Source organism: Camponotus floridanus, unplaced genomic scaffold (genome assembly GCF_003227725.1).
Source record: "Camponotus floridanus strain SB8 unplaced genomic scaffold, Cflo_v7.5 scaffold5, whole genome shotgun sequence".
Lineage (NCBI taxonomy): Eukaryota > Metazoa > Arthropoda > Insecta > Hymenoptera > Formicidae > Camponotus > Camponotus floridanus.
The window spans coordinates 1,131,016-1,151,921 of record NW_020229658.1 but is presented as its reverse complement, the minus strand read 5'-3'; the positions used below and the strand labels follow the sequence as shown (position 1 = coordinate 1,151,921).

General features: G+C 31.3%; 2 protein-coding genes across 7 annotated transcripts; one reads left to right on the top strand and one right to left on the bottom strand.

Annotated features, from left to right (window-relative positions):
• Positions 1-18: 18 nt before the first annotated feature.
• LOC105258226 (cyclin-Y) lies at positions 19-3,469 on the top strand. Its single transcript, XM_011269363.3, has 5 exons — positions 19-841; positions 951-1,171; positions 1,369-1,655; positions 1,848-2,203; positions 2,499-3,469. The coding sequence occupies exons 1-4, from the start codon at positions 610-612 to the stop codon at positions 2,134-2,136; spliced, it is 1,029 nt and encodes a 342-aa protein (XP_011267665.1). The 5' UTR covers positions 19-609; the 3' UTR covers positions 2,137-2,203; positions 2,499-3,469.
• Positions 3,470-7,558: 4,089 nt separating this feature from the next.
• LOC105258237 (probable serine/threonine-protein kinase DDB_G0282963) lies at positions 7,559-20,370 on the bottom strand. 6 transcript variants are annotated; one of them, XM_011269399.3, is made up of 20 exons: positions 20,153-20,370; positions 19,314-19,509; positions 19,026-19,084; positions 18,671-18,854; positions 18,338-18,510; positions 17,818-17,934; positions 17,497-17,619; positions 17,289-17,428; positions 16,756-17,108; positions 15,775-16,603; positions 15,274-15,580; positions 14,348-15,130; positions 13,010-13,921; positions 12,403-12,774; positions 12,089-12,189; positions 10,601-11,790; positions 10,089-10,314; positions 9,209-9,307; positions 8,979-9,104; positions 7,559-8,361 (listed from the first exon to the last, which is right to left on the bottom strand). In XM_011269399.3, exons 2-20 carry the CDS (start codon positions 19,482-19,484, stop codon positions 7,835-7,837), a joined length of 6,792 nt encoding a protein of 2,263 aa, XP_011267701.1. In that variant the 5' UTR covers positions 19,485-19,509; positions 20,153-20,370; the 3' UTR covers positions 7,559-7,834. The 6 variants fall into 6 exon arrangements, with proteins under 6 accessions (XP_011267701.1, XP_025268046.1, XP_011267677.1 ...); XM_025412261.1 differs by having other exon boundaries at positions 17,289-17,416; XM_011269375.3 differs by having other exon boundaries at positions 16,756-17,428.
• Positions 20,371-20,906: the final 536 nt, after the last annotated feature.

Here is a 20,906-nt window from a genome sequence, read left to right as displayed (position 1 = left end):
GTGCCGATGCGTGTAATCGTAGGGGAAGTCGGTGGGAACGCAAAATTGGGTTGTGTGCAATTCGCGGAGCGCTTTCGCGAGCGAAACCGGACGTCCGACGAGAATGGAATTATCGTGCGGCGACAATGAACCGCGTTACAAGTCGCGGCCGCGAACCTGTAATTTCCTGTAATTTCCTAGGTTTGTCAACCGTAGCGTCGAGAACGAGAACGGCCGGCGCGGTTCCGAGGCGGCTTGTTCTCTGACGATCGTTTTCGGATAAACGGTCGTCTTTCCGCGGACAGCTCTCCTCTTCCCGGCAAGAAACGGAGAATCCGCGCGAGGCGATCGCGAGTCATTTGGCGAGCTGCTCGCGCCGACGATGAGTCAGATGAACGGGCGGACGAGTCGCGCTATCAGCCGTACGAGCGGTCCCGTCAGCTGATCGTTATTAAACAACGAGATGTGAGGTAGCGCGAGCAGATTCTTCTCTAGTCGAGCGTACGCATCACGATTTCGATTATTCGCGGCCTGATTCCTCCGCATGCATTAAGTGACTTGAGTGTGACTGCGCCGAGTGTAAGAGCAGGGGCACTGGCCGGTTATAGTTATTGAAATTTACATGGCAACATGGGGAACAAGAATAGCTGCTGCGTATACTCCAGTCCACAAGTCGGACGCAAGGAGATCGGGCCCGAGAGTGCCACGCGCAATCTGGAGGAACACTTGCCGGAGGGCGGGATCAGCGTTAATAATTTGCAACATATCAGTGAACGTGAACCGGAAGATTGGGACTCCGATCCGTCATTGCATCCGTGCGCGGGAACTATTTTTATGGAACGTTCGAAACAAGCTATAGAAAGTGGGTATTCTGGGCAATTGCGAGAAGCAGAAATTCAATTGGAATAAAACGAACGCGTTGCTAACTCCCTTAATCGTTTCTTCTCTTTTTTTCCTTTTTTTCTCTTTAGACGGCATGGTGAGAAAAAAGAGCCAACATCAGATAGCGGATACAAGGCCTTTGAAGAAGAGTAGTAGCTGCAGTACAATATATCTAGACGACAGCACAGTTTCACAACCTAATTTGAAAAATACCGTCAAATGCGTTGCCTTAGCTGTTTATTACCATATTAAGAATAGAACTTCACAGCGACAAATTGATATATTTGATGAAAAGTTACATCCATTGACGGTAATTTAAAAAGAGATTCAATATATATATATATATATATATATATATATATATATATATATATAATAGAAAAACTGGAGATTGCCAATTTATATTTTTTTATTTATTTATTGCATATTTAAATTATAGTAAAACTTTTTCTATAGTGATACATTCTGAAGTAGTTACTCGAAAATTTATATATATAAATCTTTTAGAGAGATGGTGTTGCAGAGGATTATGACAAACACAATCCAGAACACAAACAAATATATAAATTTATAAGGACTCTGTTTAACGCCGCTCAGCTTACAGCTGAATGTGCCATCATAACACTGGTTTATCTCGAACGCCTACTTACTTATGCAGAGATTGATATAACGCCAGCTAATTGGAAACGAATAGTGCTAGGTGCTATTTTATTAGCATCTAAAGTTTGGGACGATCAGGCAGTATGGAATGTAGATTATTGTCAAATACTGAAAGATATCACAGTGGAAGATATGTAAGTTTTATTTTTAATTATATTATTTACATTATTATACATTTGTTTTATAACTTACAACGATCAAAGATAAAAAAGTTGTTTTATAACTTACAACGATACAAAGATAAAAAAGTTAAAATGATGAAAATACGAAAATAATTATTAGTCATTGTTTTAATTGAATTGATATATTCTACATTTTTTATCTAGGAACGAATTAGAGAGACAATTTCTGGAGATGCTGCAATTCAATATAAATGTTCCTTCAAGTGTATATGCCAAATATTATTTTGATCTTCGTACACTTGCAGAAGCGAACGAATTAACATTCCCTAGCGAACCTCTTAGTAAAGAAAAGGCGCAGAAGCTAGAAGCTATGTCCAGAGTTTACGAAGATAAGGTTACAGCCGAAGCTCTACGTACTGGTATTAAGAAATGGTCCAGTTTAGACAATGTATGCATAGGTGGACCTAGACGTAGCATTGCTATTTTATCTTAAATATAATAAATAGATATACATGTGGATATCTCAACATAAACACATGATTAATGTTCAGATTTTAAAGGTATGTGAACTTTTTTTTTAACAATATATATATATATATATATATATATATATATATATATATATATATTATATATTATCGATCAATTTTATGAATATAAAAAAAGATTGTTTGAATTGTTTGGATCACATTTCTATTTAATTATTGTGAAAAATGTTTGATGTATTATATACATCTTTAAATTACTCTTATATTCAAATTAGATTATATTTAAATATTGTATGTTTCATAAACATCACTAAGTTATATCATAATGAAAAATTTTTCGCTGCAAATTTAAATTTAATTATTGCAGTGTCTCCTAGTTATAAGACTGTCGTTCAGGATCGGCCATTAACTTAAATGGAGTACGGATCTTTTATATCTTCCAGGAAATTATTTTATAAATCTTGCTAAATCAACAGCTCGTGAAGCTCTGGAAGAGTAAGTGAGATAAAACGATATTTCACATTGTCGCCTATTTTATCTTGCGACATCGGATATGATTCGATTACGCTCGCGAAAGAGAAGTAATCGCAATCTTACGAAAATCGGTCTTATAACCGGAAGATGCTCTTTGTATATATGTACTCTAAAATTTAGATATCTCTCAATTCCTTGTAACTTCCAATGCGTTATTCTTATTATCTATACATTCGAGAATCGAAAGACATTTCAATAGAAAACAAGTTTCATATTTATTGGCCTTTTTTTGTTCTTAATTTTTGATCGCTTCGATTAATCGTGTTATACTGTTAATTATGAAAAATGAATTATTATAATCTTGTTTGTCATATATTGAGGAATATATTTGCTTATGCAAAGATTTTACTGTCTGGGACCTTGTAATGTGGATATAATAAATTTTAAAGCGAGAATGAAGCACATTAACGAAGTAAACGGTGACAGAAGAAAAGTTGTTTTATATATATATATATATAGTCGTAGCATTATCTATACTGTCCTTATATAGGAGAGAAAATAACTTGTGATATATATTAGTCAACTATTCATTATCCAAAGCATTTTATATTGACTGAAGTTAATAAGAATCAAATTTACGGCTAACTTATTAGTAACATTTTAAAAAGCGAAAATATACAGCATGCTTCACGCTAAAATTATCGATATTCGTTCAAAATATACTAATTAAAAATTTGCAAGTCAAAGCAAAATAATGCATACTATCTTGGTATATTCAAATTCTTTCTAAGCATATATCTTTTTTATTTTTCTATCTATCTCGCTGTTCTCTACATCAAAAAATCATATGAAATTATCATAGAATTGAAAAATAAAAATTATATTCCTTTTTATGTATAACATAATACACACCTACATTTCTATATAATATAAATATGCCGTTTATGTTTTCATTACTTTAATTCAGAGAGTAATTTTAGAATTCTCTTCTTTTTCATCGTAAAACATTATATAACAATATTATATAATAGTTAGTTTATGTAAAAAAAATATTTTACTCTTGATTGATTTGAATCATCAAGTTTTACATATGGAGACTTGTATATTTTGAATAATATAGTACATATATACATAAGAACACCATTTATACATATATAATTTACACATGTAATAATAAGTATATAATAGCATAAATATTTTAGCAAATCAGCCTTTATAACTTATTAGGAATGAAAAGCACGATAAATTAGTCTGAATCATTGCTTTTGTATGGCGCTACTTCCATTTACAAGAATTTACAATTTTAGATAAAACGCGAGATAAGCCACGATATCAGGGTTACATCTTTATTTTCATAAGAATATGTTCAGTCAGTTAATAATAATTGAATTTGATTTAAATAATTATATAGTCTATATTCTAAATTATTAGAAAAGAAGTTAATTTGATATCAAGTCCTTTTTTTTTATTTGGTTTTATTTTTTCCCTAGTACATATATATTGCATCTTTTTAATATTCTTTATGTGAATGTGTCTATATATATACATATATATATATATATATATATATATATATATATATATATATATATTTATATTTCATAATATTTTTCATTAATATTATTTAAAAAATCATAAAGTGATGATACTCCTATGGCCATAACATTAATGTGAAAGATTTAAACCTGATAGCTATGTATGAAATATTCGTTTCGTGAAGCACTCGAGTAAATTTTCTAAAAATCGTCCAGAAATACACACGCTCACTAGAAAAATAAAAAGAGAAAAAAAGATACAGATTTTCTATCATCTTACGCTACATGACCAAGGTCAAATTGAGATACCATTAATGTAATTGTGTATCATACGCCACTAATTGACTTGTGTAATAATTTAATATTTTGTACCTATACCGATTAGAACTCTTTAAATATAAGATAGTCTTATATTGTAACACGACTGGTTATGTCTATAAGGATTAAAGTATAATCTCTGAAGTTCCGTTGGATTTTCAGAATACCGTTGCGGAGAAGAGCAATTACGATTTATTATTATTTTTATATTTTATTACACGAAAGTCGGAGAATATTGTAATGGTTGAATTTATAATTATAGAGAGAGATTGTAGTAGAGCGAACTGTAAAGTCCAATCGATGTGCGCGATCGAGAGGAAACGAAATAACAGCGTACATTCTTAGCTTTTAATAGCATATTGTATAGTATACCGGATGGTAAGCGATAGTATAACATATCTGCAATTTCTGTCCAGAGATTACAATGTTTTATTTTGCTGTCAGATTTATATAAAAATATATTTTTACCGCATTACAGAATACAAGATGGCATACATACGTATGCTGCAAATAAATATTAATGCAGCTTGTAATACACTGTGTGATGCCAAAATGTTGTTAAAATTATATTGTATAGACTATGCACACACATATACATAAATGTATACTGCACCGCGAGATTTTCATTCGCTTTACGCTGATTTTCCGACAAAACTAAATCTTTATAAATTTTCACGTGCATGACTATTTTTATAAATAGAGATTCATTAATAAAGACAATCCTCGAGTCTTATTGCGTCCTGTAAATAAATTGCCGAATTCGTGTAAGGTTCATATATCATATAAATCGTGTGTATTATAAGCCGAACCACTCTTTGTTAGTAATTACTTAAAGTATAATGTAGCAAATATTTAGTATTTATACTTGAAGGCAATAGGATCCTTTAAAGAATCGCCTTTAAGTCTTCCAGCTTAGCGTCCGTATAGAATCCTACAGTTTTTTAAACTCCATGTGTAATAAATATTACGTTAACATATTATGACCGATGCTTTTATAACATGAATTTGCGATAAAGAGCTTTATCGATATATTAATAATGTTTTGTATGTATATTTAAAATTTTTATTTTATAAATTATTTTATTGTCCGATTACACAGAAGGACAAGTATTGTAAGGCTGTTAAAATTTATACTTTGTCGTATTTTTCGCTTTCAATTAAAAACGAACAAAAATTTCTTACATCTTGCTGAATGCAAAAATTGCTTTCACTGAAGCACATAGCGTTTTAATGCAATTATTGTATGCAAAATATGCATCTCCCTCTTGGATATGTAAGATATAAATTATTCATTCTCTTTAATATCTATTTTTAATGTATAAATATATGTATCTTTTATACGAAAGGTAACGCGATTGTGTGAAAGCGTAAAAAAGCGAAAAGTATGCGCATACGTATGGCAGTAAGATACATAAAACGTGAACTTTTTGCAAAGAAATTATTATTATTATTAATAACAATTATACACACAGAAATACAATTATAAGTTATTCAGCTATGTATACAATGATTGTATATTGAAACGATGATTGTATACAAAAATGGAGCTATTTTCGTCTCTCTCTTTCTCTTTCTCTCTCTCTCTCTCTCTCTCTCTCTCTCTCTAAAAACCGCCAAATTTTTTAAAAAAGAAAAACTCGATTTCCTAAAAAAAAAAAAAAAATAAATAAAATTGTGCCTGAAGTCATTTACTTAATTAACATGTATGTACATTTGCATTCTATGCCAAAATTTTTAACATGTATGTATAAAACAAATATACACGAAATTTTAATAAACACCTCATCTCAGTACAGAAATAAAGTGGACAAACATGTTACTTTTATTTCAAAATTAAGTTTGTAAAGTATATCTTTTTTTATCGATATTAATAATTAATTGTTTATATAAAAGTTGATATTGATGATTTACAAAAATTTATCAGAATAAAAACATTGTAATGAGATTTGTATGGCACGATCAAATTTTTGTATTTTTTTATGGTTAAGAACAATGAAAGTAGCAAAATGCATTTCAAATGATTTATTTGACGGCATTAGCGCGTGTTTGACGATCAGTAGATATATCTTGATTCTCTTTTAGGGTGTCTCATTTTAAAGTTTTCACTAAAATATCTCTTCAGGAAAGCAGAACAAAATGTTTCAGACAAAAATTGTAGGGGTTTTAAAAGTTCTATTGAATGGTCATATCCATTTAACCATGAATGGAAGGATCAGGATCATATGGAGTTCAATATTGTTTTTTAAAATGGGACTCCCTAGTTTTCATTGCATATTCTTATAGCTTATCTCGAAATTTTTTCAAAACACTATAATAAAATATTTTTTTGTTAAATGCTTTTCGAATTATAGTTGTTTTTAAGAAAAAATATATAATTGTTAATTGCAAATTACTTATTTTTTCTTAAAATTAACTGTGTTTTCTTTACATTAATTGATTCCTCACATTATCTACATAAAAGTAATGCATAAAAGTATTGAGGTAAGGTAATTGAAAAATAAATATTTTACTAGATATTTTATGGTTTATGTAAAATTAAAAAATTATTTCAAGCCTCATAATTCGAAAAGTACTTAACAAAAAAATACTTTATTATAGTGTTTTGAAAAATCTCGAGATAAGCTATAAGAATATGTAAATGAAAACTAGGGAATTCCATTTAAGAAAACAAAGTTGAACTCCATATAATCTTAATCTCTCTACTCATTCAAACAGATATGACCATTTAATAGAACTTATAAAATCCTACAACTTTTATCTGAAACTTTTTTTTAAATGTTTTTCTGAAGAGATATTCTAGTGGAAACTTTAAAATGGATCACCTTGTGTGTGTGTGTATATATATATATAAATAATTCACAACTTATAATCAATCCTTTTTTCATATTATAGGATTCAACAGAAGATTTCAAGAAGATAGATAACTTATATTACAAGCCTAACAGAAACAATGCAAAGTCTTTTCAAATTATACATAATAGAAAAACTGCATAAACTATACAATAATACATTAATTAAATATATATTATTATATCTACACATCTTGTATTTTTTATATACTTGCTTTGAATATAAAAAAAACAATTTGTGATAAGAAATTAAATATAAACATTATAGGTCATTTGTAGTCTGATATTTATAATCATTCTACCATCATCAATCTGTCAAATTCGATAATCCGATTGATGGTAAAAACGTTATTATCGTTCGTCACGCGTTATATCTATATTCTTTCTTACGATCTACCAAAAAGAAGTTTAGTGTGAACCGCGATACTATATTATGTCTTACGCATATGACACATTTATGGTAAGCATTGTTATAATACGAAGAGGACGTTTACTTTCGTCTCTGTTTACTATGAATGCACACGGAATCACTGTAGAATATTTAACTGTCCGGTACTTGTAGCATAAATCATCCCTTGACCCGGCTGCGGCGCCCACCTAATACAATTTAGACTGATTTGGCCCACAGTTTCCCGGTTGCTTGATAATAATTCTCGAATAACTACCATACTTTTTCTACCACGTTTAATGTCCAGTTCGGTTCTCATTCGTATTCGCCAGTCTTGAATGTGCGGCCTGTAACCGCTGGCTGTAACGTTATTGTTGTTTCGTCTCGGGATACCATTTGTAGAAATGTTATCGTCAAGAATCTCGTCAGAAGAATCGTATGCAGATTCTACCGAATCAGTCGATGAGACATCCTTCTCATCGTCAGGCTGTTTCTCCTTTAACTTATAGATTAGAGCCATCGGAAACGGCCTGGAGCTATAATATCTTCCCAACCCTACTAAGACATGCTGTTGCGTTGGTGATATCGAGACAGATACTACCTGGTGATTAATTTTCGTCGAATAAATCCTTTCTCCAAGTGTTTCCCACTGCAGACTATAAATACCTAAATCAAATATATATAATAATTTTACTCAAATATAATAATTTTACTTTTTCACGAAATAATTTTCACAAAAATTTTTATTGTTTTTATGCATAATACATGAACAATTATACAGAAAAAAAATTTTTAATTTAAATTTTAAAATAAAAAATTTTCAATTTTAAAAAAATTTTAAAAAGAGATGCCAAGCGGAATAACTAAATAAATTACGATTTTTTTAACACAAAAGTGACTCGGAAACGACTTATTTTCAGACTTATGCTTTTTTTCTTTCTTTTTGGGTCTCGAATCACTCCCGAAATTTCTCGCGACGTTTTTCCGGGCACTCTCTCTCTCTCTCTCTCTCTCTCTCTCTCTCTCTCTCTCTCTCTCTCTCTCTCTCTCTCTCTCTCTGTGTGTGTGTGTGTGTGTGTGTGTGTGTGTGTGTGTGTGTGTGTGTGTGTGTGTGTGTAATATAGAAATATTAAATAAAGACTTGAATATTCTTATCTTTGATATTATATAATTTGTGTATTAATTCAAATTATATATAAATTTAAAATTAAAAAAATAATCTTTTTTTAAGTAAAATTGAGTTTCCCAATTCCATCGCTAAAATTTAATCAATATATATTTACCTAACATGGTAGTCACATTACGATTACCCGATTGCAAAAGAGATACTAACAACTTCCCATCTGCAGATATATCGATAAAGGCATCATTCTGAATTTTACATTCACGCACCACAACGTTTTTGTCAGCTAAAAATCATATCAGGTCAATGACATATAATGATATACAGAAAACGTGTAATATATATTTTCAATATTATAATAATTTATATTTTCAATATTATTTTACTCACGGTCTGTAATATCAGGTATATCACCATTAGAAAAATCCCAGGCTTGTACTCGATAACTACTGGGTGCTTCCAACTGGGTTGGATTGAATGGTACATGTTCTAAGAAGTAATTTGTGCATATAATCATACATTATATATTTTTTACATTATATATACATTATATATAATTTAAAAATGCTTTGTATAATTTTTAGATTATACTATGAAGATGATCCCCCTAATTAATAGTGATTTTATGTGAATAATATGAGATACCAAAAAAACATAGAATATCATTTTTTTTTATATGAACTTTTGTTTTTAAGAAAATTACTTTTGAAAATTGAATAATGAAATACCTTTCATTATTTTGAAATTTGCATGACTTGTATTAACAGAAAAAATGTTCGGTGTTAGCTTCAAAGTAAATGATTAAAAAACTTATCTTAAAAAATAACGGAAAATATTTTAAGTTTGTTGCAAACAACATTATTTGTGTATCATAAAAAAATGCTATTTTTGACATTAAATATGTTTAATTCCTTAATAAAGAATATTATATTTCTATTCATTTATTTTGACCAAGCTATGAAATAAATCATTGGATAAATCATTCAATAAATCTATGGATAAATCATTCTGTGGTATCGATGTCAAAGTTACAAGCTTAAAATAGAGAAAAATTATTTTTAATTTTTCGATTTTTTTTTAAATTCCACACAAACATTTAATTAGATAAAAATAAATTTTTATAGAAGAAAATATTATTCTTTGTTCTATTTTTCTAATTTTGTTTCTATTTCCTTACATGTCATTATCTTCTTTCTAACTGTATCAATAAGGAATTATTTTATATATCAACATGTGACTATACTTCGGTGAAAAAAATAGAGTAAGTTACCAATGTCCAGATATTCGTTATCATTTCCAGGATCTTGTCCTCCCTCTGCTTCTCCTCCTCCTCCTCCTTCTCCATTAGCTCCATTTTCGCCATTCCTACCACTATTATTGTTATCACCAGGATTGACATTAGCATTTCCTCCAACCCGTGATTCTCCATTAGCCGCGAGTTCGGAATAACGAGGTATAAAAAGAGGTCCAAATCGATTGCGCCAAAACGCCAATACCTAAGAGATTTAACAGTTAATAAATAATAATATGTAGAAAAGAATCTTACCTTTTTCACAATGAAATGTTCATCAATTCAAAGATAATTAAGATACAAAATGATTTATAAGACTAAACATATTTTCTAAAATACATTATATATTTATATATTATAAATTAAAAATTCATGAAATTATAAAAAAAATATGAACTTAATGTTAAATAATAATCGATATGAATAATCCTATTAAAATCATATAAATGTATACATATAAATGCATAAAACCAGAATTTAATATACTGTACTCTATTTCTGCTATTGTTCGACAGTCCAGCCCAGCCTGGTCCAGATTGTACCGTTGATTCGTTTGTCCGATCGTTGTTTCTATTGTCGGTATTGTTGTGATGACAATTATTGATTAGGTATGGAGGAAGTATATGCGACAAGGTCGGCGGTGTGTTATGTCTTCTTCGAGGATTATTGGGCAACAAATTGTCAAAATCATTCACGGGCACGCTGTTCACTTGCAATTCGGGTACGTTGAATTCTCGTCGAAGAGATGCGCCCTCTCTACCATGAAGAAATAAGCGATTGTCAGACGCGATCAGAAAATTCGCATTGGAATTATCGTATCTGTGCAAAGAACGCTCGAATGACGAATTCGCATCTCGCACATATTGACGGGACCATCGAGGTCTCTGTTGCGGCGATCTGATGCTGTTTTGTTCATCTCCCGATGAGGAAACGTAGCTTCTCCAACTTTCATTGGTAAGACTAGTATTCCTTTCTTGGGAGTTTCTTGATTCATCGACGCGTCTTCTCATCGCCGGTTCGGATACCGTAGCATTTCTGTAATTCCGTCGATAGCTGTCGTTCAAGTTTCGTGATTCGCGCGAAGTATGTGCAGTATCGATCGTTCGATTTTCAATTCTGACCTCGTCATTGTCGATTGAACTGCTACTCTGGATTCTTTCCACAATACTTTGCACCTCTGCTGACAGAGCATGCTCGGAGATCGAATGCCGATTATCTTCGCTTTGAGCGTTATCGTCATAATTGGTATCATCGCCATTGCTACTAGGTGCAGCTATTACTGGATCACTTTGATTCTCGGATGAATTATTATTACTGCTTTCTATTCTCTGACGAAACAGTTGCTTCAATTGTTGCGCCATATGAGAGAAACGTCTATTTCTGTTTATCGAGAAAAGATCCTCTACGGATTCCACTCTAGATGTGCTTGGCATATTACGGATGCTAGAAATCCATTCTCTATCCGCGTTTTGTCTCAATGTGTTATCGTTCCCGCGATTATTTTCCGTCTGTAGACTACTGTCGACGCTGTTATTACGTGTTCTCTCGTTCTGGTTATCTACCGATAAATCGGTAGTGAAAGATCTATATTGACTAGATTCCAGTTCACGTCTTGTTATCACTAATTGTGCTAGCAATAAATCTGTTAATTCTAGCGCCAGATGTAACAGCACATACAATTCTAAAAAATAAAGAAACCAAAATGTAGAATGTTTTTAATATGAAATCTCATATTTTCGAGAAATGCAAATTTAAGCTTATTTAAGCTCGAAAATATAACGAAGAATAATCGAAATTTTATAACTACATATGATATTACTTTTTATAATTATATATGAAAACATTTTATCCTACTTATTCTATTTAATTTTTTAAATTAATTTTTTTATGTAGAATTATTATTTTTTTAAATTGCAATGCTAACAATCTATAATGTTTTATATGTAACTATATAATTTTATAATACACATTTAACTTACTATACATTTGTTCAAGGAGAACATTATTTTGAGAACCATTTCCTGATCTTGTCACTTCGAAGAATTGAATCAGAGATCTCACCATCAAGCCAAGAACTTGTCTGAAACATTTATTCACATTAATATATGTTGATCATTCATGGATTTTTTAATATATATATATTTATGTTCGATATATGTTACTTTACAATACTAATATATATAAAATTTACAATATTTTATATATATATATATATATATATATATATATATATATATAATTATTATACATAAATACAAAAAGTATGTGATTGAATTAATGTGTCACTTTTTACCTAGCTCTCAATCTTGTAGCTTCACGAATCTCTTCCATTTCTCGATTGTCATTATCTCTGCCAGATTCTGATTGACGATTATCACCGTCTGAGCCTCTATTAGTGTTGCTGTTGCAAGCTAAATCTCTCTGCTGTCGGACCAATGTTTCTAGTCGTAAGATCATCTTTTGTAAATATTCAGACGTGTTCGAGCTTTGCATTCTATCTATATCCGCATCTAAACCGTCGTTGTTATTGTTATTATTCTGGGATGTATTTCTGCGTAAATTCCATGGTCTTCTAACATGCTTGCAATGACGAAACGGATTATTGGATTGAACTCTAAGATTTGGTCTTCTACGGCGATGACACAAAGATAATAGTTTTAATCGTCTGCAAAACAAAATACATCATTAAACGAAATTGTTTAGGAAAGTTAGTTTAGAGAAACAATATATAGTGTGTTTGCTTTTGTGTTTCTACTAGCTTACTTCTAAAAATGTAATTGCTTTTGTGTTTCTACTAGCTTACTTCTAAAAATGTAATTGTTTTAATATTTTTAATATTTTAAAACCAAATACGCTACATATTTCTTTACTCTTATATATCAATATTTCTTCAGATGCACCTGACATATCTCTCTCGTCTATTACAGTTATTAGCAGATGAATCGAGTTCCGATGATACAAAAGTTCGCCACTGGGTCGCTTCACTTTGATTCGTCGAACCTTGCATAAGGGAATTGGCATTTATATTATCATCGTTATTATTATTATTATTGTTATTAGTAATTGCGTCGTCCATTGTAGTGTAATTAACATTCGTGTCTGATACTTGGGTTGACCTGCTGGAGTTGGCACGATCGATACTATTGACAAAACTTGAAATACTGGGTAATGGTTCTATTGTTGTCGTTATCGCAGTAACGGCCGGTAAATTCGAGTTAGCTCCGATATTCGATACAACACTGGATATACTCGGTAATTGCACGTCGCTGTTGGATGTTAAATTGGCATATGTATGATCGTCATTTTTCGCTCGCGATGCAACATCGGTAACGGGACAATTTTGATTGTGTGATTGTTGTCTGAAGATCCCGTCCAGCAGCTCGTCCAATTTGAGACGCTGCATCTGTCGTAATTCGATATCACTTGGCAATAAATTCGAGAGACTTATATTCGTGCTCTCCTCGATGTTACAATTATTAGATGACGTAGAGCCATTTTCGCAATTTCCATCGATATCGGTTATTCCCCTCGAAGTTGATGGTTGATTTTGATCTATGTACGATCTCGCATCCCGATCATTCTCGCTGTTCTCTCTCTGATAATTCTCTAAAAGAGCTTTCTTAAAATTCTTCGCCGATTCATTCGATGAACCCGCAGTAGATGTTGATGGACCAGGATTTTCTCTTTGCGCCTCCGTTTGATCACTGTTCTGCCTTTCTATACGTACTGTCACGTGTAACGATCGTATTTGTCGTTGCAAATCTTCCCACATTTTACGTACTTGACATAACTGAACTATTTCTACGCGTGCTCTGTAATAAAAGTGAGAAAAATTATTATTTTTGTTTAAAGATCAATAACAAGAGCAATGAAAAATATTTCATAATTGCACTTTCAAATGTAATTATTTTTTTAAATACTATTTATTAGTTAATATATTTCACAAGAATAATTCTAATCCATCTTATTTTTTGTATTTATTCTAATTAATGAGTAAAAACTTCTCTTTCTAAAAAAAAGTTACACAATGATTCTTCTAAAAATTGCATTTTAACAATTATATTTTTTATTGATATCATATCAAAATTAACGAAAAATCTGACTGAAAAACATTTCAGATAACTGTTGTTTATTTTTAAAATGTTAATTTTCAAATTTTCGCTTAAAAGGCACATTTCGATTTCAAACATTGACAAAGTAAATTCTGGACAATAAGAATTCTACTTTTATGAACTTACCGGCATAAACGATGCATGTTGTCAATATGACGACTAAGCAATTGAATCCCTTGCCGAACTCCTAGTGAACTTTCTCTCGGGTCTATTATATTATCGTCAGTAGAATCGAGTATTTCAAGAAGTGCGTCCTCTATACTTTGTTGATCCTGGTTTTCCTGGTTTTCTTGATTTCCTGGTTGTTGCCTATCCATTACCGTTGATCGAACACTTTCGCGATCAGTTGGATCAGCTATTTCCGCTGCAACAATATCGTTAACGCTTCCTGTTAATTCTATTGTATCTGCTATGCCTAAATTAGACATTTGCGAGTGAACACTGTTAGAACCGCTGCCGGAAGATATTTGATTTTGTGCTATTCTTTGGGATTGGTTTTCTCGTAAACTTCTAAACGGGAACAACGGTGGTTGTTCATAGCGAATAGGATTTGCCGATACAGGCGATAACAAGTGATTTCTTTGATCTCTTTGTCTATCGTTGAAACTTTGATCCCCATTTCCTGATAGAGATCTTGATTGAGTTCGCTCGTTTGGTAAATCGTTGGTGTATTCTGAGTTTCTACTTGAATTATCCAACTGTATCCATCGGCTGGTCCATCGACGAGAGTTTGAGTTACTATTGGAATTCGTATCATCCAAATTTGAATCTGAATTACTGTTCTCTTCAAGGAGCCAATATCCATTTTCTGAATCATCCAAAGATACTTGTTGTCCAGTATTGTTGTTTTCTACTCGATCCGCATGTAAATTTCGTTGGATACTATCCAACACTCTTCTAAATGAATTTCTAAATATTAAAAATTTCGAATAAATACAAATAAAGGCGTGTTTTTAAATAAAATAAATATGATTAAATATATATATATATATATATATATATATATATATATATTTATATATGAGATTAAAAATATAAAAATTTATCCTTGCCTACTACTGAATTCTTGAGACCTCGGCGTTTCTTGCGAATTTTGTGTAATTGATGTTCTATTATTCTGGATATTATTTTCGTTTGATTCATTATTTAAACTGCCCAGAAGACTGTTAATTTCATTAATTTCATTTAGTCTAGAAGAATTAGCTGGCGCTTCTCGATTTTGCGAGCTTGCTCGTTGCGTGATAGATTTGGGCACATTTGGCTGAAACGCTGAATGACTTGAAACTGTAAAATTAGACGCACTGTTATGGGATGTCGATGCTTGCGTATAGCCTTCGTCGCTCGAAGATGAGCTATCTCCTAAAAACATAAACAAATTTATAATCTACGATATAAAAATGTTATTAATTTGTATGTAAAATTAGAGATATGCATATGTAAATCGAAATATTTAAAATTCTTGATTATAAATGGATATTTAAAAAGTCTATTTTCTGAAAAATTTTATCTTTTATCTTCAAAGAATTTTATTTCTATTAACATAAAAATATTACCAAGATATTCTGGTAACGTTATTAGTTCCAATTTACGCTTTCGTCGTCTCGGCGGTTCATCCTCTGTATTTGTGGCATCGAATCGTCTTCTCATAGCCCTCCCTGTATTTCTTGATGAAGTGCTTTCGCTACCATTCGCTCTGTCGGGCCATATTATGTCGATTTCTTCATTTTCTCTGACATGACTTGTGCTAGGGTATACAATAGATTCGTGTATTCTCGAGGGCATCGATGCAGAACTGGTGCTGGGCAATTGTCCGTCGTTTGGTGTAGGTATTCTCAATTCGACATCGTTTAAATTCACCTGCGAAGAATCGGTCGTGCCGCGCTGATTTCGCGGCAGAAAATCATACATCGCGAATTCGTCTCGCAATCGTTCGATCCTAGAACTTGTGTTAGTAAATTGCGCTTCCATATTGTTAAGCGCTTCGATCTCGTCAATGATAGCATTGCGAAGTAATCGAAGGCGATAACGGTTGTTGGAATATTCGAATAAAGTTGTTGTCTGTCGTTGTAATCTCTCTCGCAGTTTCTGTAATCGCACCAGGCATGAACTATTATTTTCGGCAGCGGCATTCAAAGCCTCTCTCGAATTACGAAGGATAGTTCCGATATCCTCCTGCTCACAACATTCCATCAGTCGCTGGTATCGTTGTAGATGTCTTTCCAGATTCGTATTATTTGCTTGGGCGCTGGAATTCAATTCATTTCTTAATCTTCGTATAGATGATTCAGTTGCTGCCGATGATTCGTTTCTTCTATTATTATTAGACTCTTCCAAATTAGAGGATGTTTCTGGCATATCCATAGGATCTGTGCCACGATCGATCTTTAAACGAAATTAATATAATCTTAATATAAGTTATATTTCAGAAAAAAAATGTTCACAAATGGAAAATTAGACAATAATACATACATATATATATATATATGTATATGTATATGTGTGTGTGTGTGTATATATATATATATAGAGCTCACCGTATCTCTATTTCTGGAAATGTCAAAGTAACGTCTTACGAGTCTCACATATTGATCGACGAGACTTCTATAGCATAAATTGATCCTCCTTTCCGGATCTCGAACATTCCTTCCGCGCAATCTTTCTCCGTTGTTCAACACGTTGTTCAATTGCTCGTATGTGTCCCCAAAGTAAGCGTTTGTTGTGTTAGGTTCTCGATCACGATTCCTCATTGAACTGCTCGGAAAATCGTCGTTGCTGTCGTTTGCTGATCTGTTTTCGATATTGTCCACATTCACCGGGTTGCCGGGCGGGCGAAGAGGATTTCTCGTGATATTCGGTGAAGATGTAGCTTCGTTAGTTTGATTCAGTTCTACATCGTAAGGCAGAAAACTATTACGACGAATTTCAATTGTTACAGTACCGGATGGAGTACTTGAAGATTGAGCATTGTTACGAAACGACATAGCGGTTCTAAGTTGTCGTACTAGTTCATGATGTCTGTCGTTGTATCTATGATGGTATGAGGACCATCGTAGCATAGACATTGTACCTTCAGATAGATTACGTCGTCGTTGAAACCGCGCCTCTTCCTGCCGTGTACCATTCCTGAATTGTTGGTGATTGGCGAATCGTGAGAAGTTGGACATTTCGAGACCTCTGCGCATAAACAGATACGCACTGAAAAGATTTCTATTCAAATTTTGTACATTGTCCGATGAATTTAATTGATTTAATTTTGTGTCCTATAATTTGAATACCGGGAAGTTCTATCTGGCATGTGATTATCTGTCGATCCTCTTCCGTATACGGAGCCATGATTCCACAAATGCCAAGGTGAAAGTTCAACATCCGGGAAGCCTTCTCGTGGATATCTAAAATTCCTATTTTTTTGGGGAGAAAAAAATTTATAATATACGCATATAATATACAATATTCATTGCTCAGTGAATATAATATTTCAAAATTCAAATTTTTAAATAAAATAAAAAAAAACATTTTAATAACATAATGTGTGACAACAGACTTATATCTAAAATTTATTTTTATGTACAATATATACAAAATCATTGTATTCTTACATTAAACTAGTTCTAAGTAATTGTCCCATAGGAGCCCGATCCCATTGTGGTTGAACTTGTGATGTATTTGCAATTCCTGTGATTAGTTTTCTTCCTAAATTGTCAAAAGCTACATATCTGCAATTTTTATAAAACTGTCAAATATTAAGTTATATTAAATAATTTAAAATAAATCGAAGAATCTAAAAACACACACAGTATCTATAATAAAAATTGATTTGTAATGTTTCTTATCCATATAAGTATTATCCAAAGTGAAAAGTACACAAAATATTGACATGATAAATAAATATTATAGATTACAGTTTGCAAATAATTAACAGAAATAAAATAACTTGTATTATTAAAATTAAATTAATTGATAAAACGTACTTTTTATCTATCTATGCAAATATATTGTATGTCTCTTCATTTTCCAATTTTTTTTTCTCATATCACTTACAAAAGAAAAAATTTTTTAAATAAAAAAACAAATACTTATATTGTGCCATTCTAACAATCTCATTTAAGAAATAGATACCTCACTTTTTCCTTCTCAGTCTTTGTAGCAGCTACAGCAAAAGGTTGAGACTTACTCCAGTCCCAGAAATGAATTTCATTGTATGTTGCTATAACTAATAATCTTTCAAATGGATGGAATGCAAGCGAAGCAATAACAGTATGACTATCAGCATTCCAAATTTCACTACCACCCTACATAAACAAATTTATATTACAAATTTTTACACCTTTAGATCTTTAGAATATTACACATCTTTAGATCCACATTTTTATAATTTATTATTGAAACAAATTACATAGTTCAGAGACAGTTCAGAAACAAATTACATAGTTCAGAGAAAACTATACTTACATTTAAATCCCACACACGAACCTGACCTCCTAAACAGCCAGATGCTAAGATCTGACTCGAAGATGGATGGAAAGCTATGCACCATGGAGTACGTGGATGTCCAGATAAAATTTTAATGTTCTTTCCCGTTGAAATTTCCGTGATATAAACATTATGATTCCCATGTGTAGATGCCATCATAGTCCTAAAAATTGTCATCTTATATATAAATATAATTTTTTAATATATATAAATATAATATTTCCAACATAAAAAAAGAAAAAAAAAACTACCACCTATTATTATGTGCACACTCCTTTTCTTCTCTTAGCATTACCTTTTGACGAGTCTGATAAAGTATATTATTGTATCTTACCCATCAGCACTGAAAACCATCAAAAATGAAGATCTAGGAACACCAGGTAAATTACATTTCTATAAATAAACAAATAATACATAATTAACATTATATCATTATTAAATTAGCTATCAAAAATTAATATAAAATTACTATTGTTTCTATTCATTGTATCAAACAAGATTTATTGTTGCATTATGTATATCTATTTTGATTCTCTCTCACAAATTAGAAATATTAATTAAGAGTGAAATTAGTAAAATAATATAGTATATATGTATATATAGTCATCATATAAGAATATACCAATTCTTTATGATCTCTTAGTACTAGGTTCGCTTCAGCTATTGGCTCCAATTCACGCGTACTAGTTTTATGCGTTGTGCGTAATCCAAAATCTCTCAGCATTAAATTGCGCAATATATTGCGCGATTTGCCACAATGTAGCAATTCTGGTCTCTTCTTAACTTTTCCCATTTATATAAGATTGTGCTTGCAAGTCCTGAACAAAATACAAAACTGTGCATTATAAGTGCAATCTTGTAGAGATAGGTTTAATCTTTCATTTAGAAAGATATAATAAATAATCTTGATGTATACTCTGCAAACTCATTTAATAACTTTAGAAATATTTTCTATTCTATTTTATTATATTTTTGTTTTTTTATTATATATATATATTTTTATTATATATATATATACACACACACACACGCGATTATTAAAATTTTAACATATAATGAAAAAAATGAAAAAACATAATAATGATGGGATTTATTGATTCTTTTAATTAACAATATGATCGTCTTGCCAGAGTATCTTGAATTACATATAAAGCTATAAATTTTTAAGGTAGGTTAGGCTTGAAAGTATCCATACATATAAACATAATGAAATATCGACAATCCGATTAGATAAAAAAGATTAATGATTAAATAACTTATATATATTGTATACGAACAACGCGGCATTTGCTAATAAAGTTGATTATGAACTGATTGCATCTGATCGAGATGAACTAATTGCATCTAACCGCTGGAAGCAACGCGTCGCTTGGAAACAGCGACGAATAAATTGAGATAAATTCGTGGTCACCGCGAAAGAGTTAATACGTTTGCTGTCTCCATGAAAAAACATCCGTTTACCTGCGAAAGTTATCGTTCTGTTGGAACAACGGACATGGGGGAAAAATGCACTTCACTTCGCGTATACAACGATGTACTTCCGATCGTCTGATCGCGTATTTTATCGAAACATCATCTCGTCCTCCATTAGCTTCATCGAGCTAATACAGGAAACACTGAAATCTGCGAAAGTTGGGAGCTCTGTTTTCGCGACCGATTAAATTCGTCGCGCATCGCCAGATGACGTTTTTGCGTCACGCTAATCTTGCATGATCTTATATATATATTATATATATGTGTATATATATATATATATATATATATATATATATATATATATATTTATATTTATATATACGATAATATATAATTTTATAGTTTTTTCCCTTCTTTTTACAAAATTCTCATTAAATTAAAAATACAATTTCTAAAATCAAATTTATATTGAATTGAAAAATGAGTAATATCTTAAACTTTATTTTTTAGTTATAATATTACTTGTGTATATATACATATTTATTATTATACATATATTCCCATACAGCACATATCATTGTTGTTACATAGCAGCAATATTATAATATTGCCGCAATATTGCTGCAATGTAACAACACTGGTTTGCGCTGTATGGGAATATATGTATAATAATAAATATGTATATATACACAAGTAATGTTATAATTAAAAAATAAAGTTTAAGATATTATTCACGCTGGATTTGTATCTACATGTTTCTTTGTTTTTACTTTAGTAAATATCATCGTGGGTGATTTAA